This window comes from Photinus pyralis, unplaced genomic scaffold (assembly GCF_008802855.1).
Source record: "Photinus pyralis isolate 1611_PpyrPB1 unplaced genomic scaffold, Ppyr1.3 Ppyr1.4_LG1, whole genome shotgun sequence".
Lineage (NCBI taxonomy): Eukaryota > Metazoa > Arthropoda > Insecta > Coleoptera > Lampyridae > Photinus > Photinus pyralis.
The window spans coordinates 38,970,218-38,978,967 of record NW_022170249.1 but is presented as its reverse complement, the minus strand read 5'-3'; the positions used below and the strand labels follow the sequence as shown (position 1 = coordinate 38,978,967).

General features: G+C 35.6%; 2 protein-coding genes across 3 annotated transcripts; both read right to left on the bottom strand.

The window, feature by feature from the left end:
• Positions 1 to 1,167: 1,167 nt before the first annotated feature.
• Positions 1,168 to 4,462, bottom strand: LOC116159205 (ankyrin-3-like). Of its 2 annotated transcripts, XM_031472152.1 has the most exons (4): positions 4,439 to 4,462; positions 4,265 to 4,351; positions 1,889 to 4,205; positions 1,313 to 1,487 (listed from the first exon to the last, which is right to left on the bottom strand). In XM_031472152.1, exons 3-4 carry the CDS (start codon positions 4,177 to 4,179, stop codon positions 1,433 to 1,435), a joined length of 2,346 nt encoding a protein of 781 aa, XP_031328012.1. In that variant the 5' UTR covers positions 4,180 to 4,205; positions 4,265 to 4,351; positions 4,439 to 4,462; the 3' UTR covers positions 1,313 to 1,432. The 2 variants fall into 2 exon arrangements, with proteins under 2 accessions (XP_031328011.1, XP_031328012.1); XM_031472151.1 differs by having other exon boundaries at positions 1,168 to 4,205.
• A 1,705-nt stretch (positions 4,463 to 6,167) lies between these two features.
• On the bottom strand, positions 6,168 to 7,377 carry LOC116162216. Its single transcript, XM_031475772.1, has 2 exons — positions 6,787 to 7,377; positions 6,168 to 6,737 (listed from the first exon to the last, which is right to left on the bottom strand). The coding sequence occupies exons 1-2, from the start codon at positions 7,245 to 7,247 to the stop codon at positions 6,338 to 6,340; spliced, it is 861 nt and encodes a 286-aa protein (XP_031331632.1). The 5' UTR covers positions 7,248 to 7,377; the 3' UTR covers positions 6,168 to 6,337.
• Positions 7,378 to 8,750: the final 1,373 nt, after the last annotated feature.

Genomic DNA, 8,750 nt, shown 5'->3' with positions numbered 1-8,750 from the left:
GGGAACTTAGCGAAGCTGATGGTCGTCTCAACAGCCACTTGTGAATATAGGCTTCAACCTCAGTGTCATTGTTGAATCTTTGACCTCCCAGAGCGCCTTTGGGCGGACGAACAACATGAAACTTGCACAGTGAAAGGTCTCATGCTCCAGTGTTTTCCAACCGAGTTTTCGAGATATTTGTAGTTTTAATATCTTTCGATAGAAGGTGGTAAATGAGAAGGGCGGAAGTTGATAGAAAAGTTTCTTTCGTTGAGACCAGAAAAGATAAAATCAATTTTTAATATTTAAAAAATGCGCTAAGAAATTGGGTATCAAAAGAAACATGTCAAATTTTTCGTTTCGTATAGTTGTTTCCTAGCCTCAGTGTGTTTTTTTAAATTTTTTCCTCAACTTAATGTACATTTTAAATTTTAAATAAAAAATTTTTAAAGATGGGCGCTTTGATTTTTTTTAAATAGGATACCTATTTGCTTACATTTGTAAAGCCTTACAATTCTGCGTCTTTTCATAGGAAGGTGTTCCTATACCTTCCTATCTCTTATAGTTTATGATTTATTTACGTTTATTACACCGTCTTCGCATTTTGTTAGTACAAGAAAATAGGCTCTGTTTCATATTAGTTCGTCCAACATAGTTTGGTTACAAAAATAGTTTGGATTTTGAATAACGTCACTTTGATTATTAAATTTCGTTTCTAAACCCCTTTCATTTGATACTCATGTCGCAGTGGATACTATGCAAATGATAAATTTCCATTTTCTGGTATCCTAAAATGAACATTTAATTGTTCATGCATTGTCACAAGAACCAACCATGCATGTAAATGTAAAATTTCAGCTCGCTCAATCAGGCGAGGTTAACTGTTTCAAAATATGTCTCACGCTAACAGGTCAACTTAAAATCTCGTAAAAAAGACAAGGAAAACATGAAAATGATTTTATTGATAACTGAAAAAAACTTATTTTATGCGCTATGAAGCAAACAAAGGAACATAATGGTGTATTTCTTAGCAAAACGAGTTTTCTTTAACTTAAAACAAATTCCACTTTAAATAAATAAGAAACCAAAGTAACTTAAAAGAAATTCAACTTTAAGTAATAACAAAACAATCCCATTCTAGGAAATGAAACATTAAGAGCAGTATATCTAGTTCAAAATTTTGGTTAACTTTAATAAATTGCACTTTTCATAAAATACTTTTTATATTGTGATCACCCGTACCACTCACACATAATACTTACAAGCATCAAGTAAATTTTTAAATTCTTCATTACTCAGGTACCTAAGTATCGAGTCTATACAGGGTTGTGGTAATCCAGAAGTAGTAAACAGAAAATCGTAGACTGTATCGCTTTGTTCCAGTAACTTCTTCCGCTCTACACCCTTTTTAATACAATTTTGTAACATGTAAGCATATATTGGATATTTTGTTTTAAACTCGGCAGATTTTAAAACTTGCATGACAGTTTCGTTCCTCATATATATTGCTAAAAGATGCTCACCTTTAGATAAAATATCATAAAATGATATGATTGTATCACTAATTTTATCAGTCTTCATGGTTGCAATTTCTTCCTCACAATCTTCTCGAAAATTACTTATAGCATCGTCAGACCGCATATTAGACAACGCACGCAAATTTTGATCATTTACATACATATTTGCGGTTTTTCTTTGAATTATGTGGCAATTAAGAGCAACAACCACTTCGTAGACAGCCTCCCCTCTTAGATTGTGAGGAGAATGATAAAAAGAATAAGATGGGCCTAAGCTATGACGGTATGACATTGTTCTATTTCTAACAGACTCAAGAGGCGTCTCATTTCTATTATTTGTAGCATTAATGTCAGCATCATATCGCAAAAGAATTATAACAACATCATCATACCCTTGTACAGCAGCAATGTGAAGTGCTGTATTGCCACGCCAATTTTTAGAGTTCACAACAGCATCAAATTCCAACAATAGTTCAGCAATTTCCCAATACCCTCTGAGAGCAGCTGCATGCAACGGTGGCGTTAAATGATTCTCTACGTTACAATGAATTTTCGCCCCGCCTTTTAGCAATATTTCTACCATCTCCTTATGGCCTGTTTGAGTCGCAATATCAAGTGCAGTGTAGTCATTGCTTTCTTTTACTTCTGTATTAGCTCCCTTACTTAACAACATTTTGGCAATTACTACATTTCTTTGTTCAGCACAAATATGGAGTGGTGTCATAGCAGAACTATCTTTAAAATTAAGGTCCGCATTATGATTTAAAAGAAATTCAACGTTTCTAAGCCGTGCTGATCTGACAGCAATATGAAGGGGTGCCGAACCAAATTTATCTAGGAGATTTAAGTTCGCACCACCATTTATAAGCAATTTGCCAATTTCTTCTCTGACATTACTATCACTGTCAATACTACCACTGTCAATACTATCACTGTCAATACTATCACTGTCTTTTTTTAAAGGATGTTCGGAATGAACACAGCCCTCTTTTGGTGCCCCACAGTCATTACCAGCGCCATAATTATAAAGCTTCTCAATGACGTAAAATATCGGTGTTTTTCTATACTTGTCTCTAGCATTGATATTAGCCCCATAACTCATTAACAATTTTGCTGCTTCTATTAATTTACTGTCTGTTGCAATATGTAAAAGGGTATAACGTCCACATGATTTGTCCGACAAATCAACATCGGCACCAAATTTTAAAAGCTGCTCAAGAATTCTCAAATATCCTTTCACAAGGGCAGTATGCAGCAATTTATGGATATTAACACCTTTAAGGGATACAGTAAAACCGTATCCAAGTAAATTTTGAAGAATCTTGCTATATTCTTGTTTAGAGCCATACACTTCACCTTCAAATGCCTTGATAACAGCCTTCCGATTATCTTCATTATTTACATCAGGCCGATATATTAAAAGATGTTCGAGAATTACAGAGTGTCCCTTTACAACAGCTAAGTAGATTATAGATTCATCGTCATAATCTTTGGCATCAACATCAGCTCCGAATTCCAAAAGGAGCTTAACCATTGTTTCATTTCCTTGCTCGACTGCAACATGGAGTACCGTTTTACCATCATTGTCTTTTGCATTAATATCAGCACTATATTCCAAAAGAAGCTTTACAAGCTTTTCGTCTTTTCTTTCAACGGCGACATGTAGCGTACTTTTACAATTTTTGTCTTGGGCACTAATGTCAGCCCCTTGCTCCAAAAGCAACTTGGCAATTTGTGTAAGTCCATTATGAACTGCCATATACAAGATACTTGTAGTACACTCACATTGAGAATTAGCATTAGCCCCACCCTTCAAAAGTAGCTTAACAATCTTTTTATCCTTGTTTCTAACGGCAACACGCAGTACATTATCACAATGGCCATCTTGGCAATTAACATCAGCTCCGAATTCCACGAGCAGTTTTACAATCTTATCGTCTCGGTTTTCAACAGCAACATATAATATACTTTTGGAATGGTTATCTGTTACATTAACATTCGCGCCATGCTCTAAAAGCAGCAGAACAATCTTTTCATCTCCCTTTTTAACAGCAACACATAGTACACTTTTACAATTCTTATTTTGACCATTTGGATTTGCCCCGTATTCTAAAAGCAGCTTAATAATATTTTCATGGCCTCTTTCTACAGCAAGACCCAGTACTGTTAAACCGTTCCTACATGGATTGTTTGTTACTGAAGCACCACATTTTAGGAGACATTCAACAATTTCTAAATACCCATTTTCAGCTGCGACCGCAAGAGGAGTTATACCGACCTTATCTCTGATGTTAATATTTGCTCCATAATTTATCAGCAAATGACTAAGGCTAAGGTTGCCAGTTTTCACTGCGTTGTGAAGAGGAGTTGTGCCATGGTGATTTTTAGCATTAACTTCTGCACCATTGTCTAGTAGCATCTCAGCAATTTCTGTATCGCCATGCACTATGGCAAAATGAAGAGGAGTATCAGACGATGAAAAACGTGGACTATTAACCTTAGCACCACGTGTAATAAGTAGCTTAGTAATAGCTATGTGTCTATACTTAATAGCATCACGGAGTAAATTGTAACCTTCTAACCATGTCTTTGAATGAGATAGACCATAACGAGTAACTAACTTTCTTGTTTCTCTCAATCTACCTGCACGTACTGCAGAAGTTAAACTTCGACTTATATCCATGTTGCAATATTTAAGCAAGGACTGGCCTGCACACAAAACGAAAGTTAAAAATACGGGGGTCCCATGTAATTATTGAACATCTTACCTTTGGGTTACAGTAGGTATCTGAAGCTGGTCTACTCTTCTAAATTTTGAAAATGAATGTCACCATGCACACGTTTTTTGAAAGAAACTGTGGAAAACATGCATGGATTAAAATATCATTCGTTTAATTCCTCATTTTAAAATAATAAACAATGGAAAATAAAAATAAACATACCTGCAACAGGTGTGTAAACGCCAGATCTACTCAATTTGTGCACAAACTATCAGGAAAGGAAAGAGCATAGTCTAAGAACACTTGCAGATGTGTTCCACACTGACTCCCTGTACTGCGCAAACGCAAGCGCGCTAAAATTTGAATTTGTGTACAGCTGTCAAGTGTAAGGGGTAAATAATATACACATAACCGGCAAACGTTATAATTGAAGATAATTTAGCTTACCTGCTGACCTATTATATGTAGTAGGTATATATGAAAATGCCATGTTATCAAGATGAATTTTGTTGTTATCTACATTTGGAGTGCATGGTCATTGGTCATAGAATATGCCAAAGGTGATATTAGGAAACTGCTTCGGTAATAGTACTGTAATAGTTACTTAGAAAGAGTTAATGACATTTACTTACAGTAATAACGTTACAGACCAACATTGACTTATGGTAAAGAGAGAGTCCGGTGCTGAACGAATCACAAAAAACCAGACTACAAGGATCATGACTGATAGCTAAAGTAGAGGTTTGCTTTCAAGTTGGCGCTATAATGTATTTAACTGGAATTCACAGTAGTGACCGAAGGCTTTAATTCGAGAAGAAGAACATATTCTTTCCGAAAATACAGCGACATTTGGTTTGTAATATGGAAGTCAGCAGGAACTGGTATTATAAACAAAACAAATGGTGGCACGTTAAAGCAAATTCAAATTTTAGCGCGCTTGCGTTTGCGCAGTACAGGGAGTCAGTGTGCAACACATCTGCAAGTGTCTAAGAACTACAGCACCGACCAATCCGAACAGAACCAAAAAGACAGCTTGCAAGTGTATCTGTTTATTCATAAACAATGGCAAAGATCATACTACACCACTATGATATTTGCTAAAAGTAAGTTCGACTCTTACAAAACCCGTCGATATCATTGCCGCCATAAGCCCATAACTCGTTAAACCTGTATGTAAAAAAATGAGATATTGTGGTCCATTGTATTAAAATAGCCAAAACTTTGATTTTTCCTACGTCCTAAACCCGTATCTGGCGTAGAAACGTAAAAAATTATTGATTATTATATCGCGCATTTGCCAAGAAAAAATTCACGTATTTTTGCTTTACAACAGGTTAATACCTTAATATATTATCTAATAATTCTTGTACACCGGTTTGGAAATATTGGTCTGTTGCTTTAACTCCAGAGGAACCCCGCAACCGATTCGTAAAACAATGGCTTTTTTTTTTCAAAAATGGAAGATGCACGAGGGGTCGTCGTACAAGTGCCACAAGTTCGCGCTATAGAAGAAGAGTTGTCTAGAACTGTCTCCGCTACTACCGTCGTTCGTCTTGCGTGATGAAACAGTTTTGAGGAGGGGGCAGTGAGTAGCGAACTTTCCAGTCATTTCTATAGGTAACGAGCCGCCATGAAAGATGATAGTCATCGGCGATAAGGAACGAAGGCGGACTTGACGTAATCCTTCCTACTAACATTACATGTTTGTGAGAATATATTCTGAAACGACTTTGAGCCCGAGAACATTGTCAGAACATTCTAGAAAGAATGTTGTTTTTTTGGTTTGGCGGCCCATATCTTTTTCAATATGGCAAGGAGAATTTGAGAATCTTGCAGAGTAATATTGAAGCCATGCAATTGCAAATTGGGAGGTAAAATATAAGTATTATACACAATTCACATATAAAAAGTCTACCATATTATAAGTAATAAATGTAATCACTGAGCATTATATATTATCGTACCCAAGTATTTTTAAGATCTACATAAAACCGAGCATAAAACTTATTAGGATCTACTTAGTCCACATACAATAAAAATCACAAATAAAATAATGTACAATTAAAAAGTAGTACTTAATGAAATTATTACAGCTAGAGTAAGTTAATTACCATATATGAACTACCATAATTCTGTTGCTGAAATTCCATTAATAAAACATTCTTTAAAACCTCTTACAAACGTTTTATTTTGTATCCATAGCACTTGATCTGTGTCCCTTTCACTTGAGTTATTTATTTCATTGCTTTCAGTACACTTCAACGAATTACTAATAGCACAATCTTTATTTAAATCTTGAAAAATCAATAAATCATTACAACAGTTATGATTGCCGTCATAGTGGTAATTTAAATTAATATACACATTTTTCACTGACGGTAGTTTCACATACTCGCTAACAGACTGAAACGATAACTCATCCACTACTGTTGCAGCCACTTTCTCAATTATCACATAGGTATTTGTAGGAACCATGGGCAAATCCATGGTGTTGATCCATTCGTCCGAAAAAAATATATCCCTGAAAATTTGATTAAACGCAAATGAATGTAATACACTGACGTACCTACCTTAAAATTTTGTACTGATGCTTGCTGTTCGCATTTAAGTGATTTTTTTCGACATGACCAATCACTACACCTGAAATATTGATTGTGTACACTTCTTTCGCCGAATACGGTGTCGATCCGAAGATGATTAGTATTTTTTTAATATTACTACCGTCATCTTTAAATTGTGCAGCAATACTGTCCATTATCTTCTCTAAAGAATCGTATGCGGAACAAACACTGTGATAATGACGTTCTGCCTGTAAATTTGTATTTTTCACATCGGGATTAGAGCGTTTTTTTTTAACGACGTTCTTCATCCAATTGTAAGGATATGGAATCTGGGATTTTTGATACAACAGACATTTTAAGACTTCATTCACCAGGGAAGCACAGGTGAGTGGTGTTAGTAATACCTGCTCAATAACTTTGATATTAATTTCTTCATCTTTTGATTCTAACACTTTTTTATTACTGTTCATAATTTCGCTTTTCCAAGAAAAAAAGGCTTATAAAAAATGTTAACCCTAAGGCACTTTTTTAAAATTTTCAAATGGAATGCAAGGTATTTTATAACGGACTTTCTTCAAATCTACCGATGAGTGTATCCCATACCATCGTAATTTTATTATGGCTGTGTCGCAAGATACACTGCCCGCCATAAGTGACTTAAATATACCGGGTGGTGCACGGTAAGTAGGAACATAGGGGTTTAACATGGGTAATCCATTTTATGCAATATCCTGCCCTCCTGTACATTTTACAGAAGAAACTGAAGAGTTTAAAGTTGTTCAAGATTAAAAGGTGCATACAAAACTGTTTTTACATGTTTTATTAAGCTTTTGGTACCTATACCCGCAACTTTAAAAATAAATTTCAACATTTCTGTTATTAGTAGCAATAGCCATGACTTTTATTGTTTTATGAATTAGCCATGACTTTTGTTGTTTTATGAATTGCTAGTAATAACAAAAATGTTGAAATTTATTTTTAAATTTTTTTCTGTAAAATGTACAGGGGGCAGGATATTGCATAAAACTAATTTCCCATGTTAGATAATAAGTCATCAAATGTTCGCGATTTTTTAAAATATTTTTTTAAGAGCTATTATCAACGTTTTCATTATGTGTATAACTTATTTTTTCGAAAAACAACCTTTTAGAATTGGTACCGCAAGAAGTACCCGCAGCGCCGTAAGTATTGTGACCTGAGGCGGCAGACGGTCGATTTTAGCATACTCGGATAGGGCAAAATGGAACTCCATCGGTTAAAATTTTGACCATTCTCATTCAGTGGATTTCGAGCTAGCTCCCCTACTAGGAGCTCCTCATGCATGGATACGATGTTGCCTATGTACAGGCGGAATTTGTCATCGTTAAAGCGAGTCGTACATAGCTTAGGGGGACGCCCCGAGCAGTGTATACACTTGTGTATGACGTTCTGATGTGTGTACATGTACAGCAGTACAACCCCGCAAGGTGGGGTGCAAAACGGATCTTACCGCCTCGGTTAGTGGTAGCAACCCTGTAGTTATGTCTCTGCGACGCCCCCCGGCCGTAAGTTCCACCGCCTTAGAGAGGAATTGTAGTGCGCACCCTCTCAAAGTTACCGTGGAATCGACTATGGATATCCTTTTTATATACCACCAATTTACCACCATTTTACAGGTAGTTTTGTATAAATAATTAATGGCCGTTTGCACCGGCAAATTTAAGCGAACGTATATCTGTGGCATAGCTTAAAATCCATAGCAATGATTATTTCGACAATGGTTGCCATGGATTTTAAACTACGCTTAAGCCAATATTATAGTACTAATGGCGTGTCACGGTAGGGTTAGTTAAATACCAGCTAGGTTCTTAATTAAAATTTCCATTTCAGTTTTGATTTACTTTAGTTAGTGGAAATTTCCCTGTAACTGGCTTCAAATGTATTAGTTGTAATGTGTATCTTTTGTGCTGAGAGTAACGTATATTTTGAATGCT

Bases quoted from the DNA above. Each gene is read 5' to 3' on its own strand.
- LOC116159205 (XM_031472151.1), bottom strand. From the start codon at position 4,179: ATGGATATAAGTCGAAGTTTAACTTCTGCAGTACGTGCAGGTAGATTG.
- LOC116162216 (XM_031475772.1), bottom strand. From the start codon at position 7,247: ATGAACAGTAATAAAAAAGTGTTAGAATCAAAAGATGAAGAAATTAAT. The intron at 6,738-6,786 runs GTAGGTACGTCA...TCAAATTTTCAG, and splicing joins CATCAGTACAAAATTTTAAG to GGATATATTTTTTTCGGACG.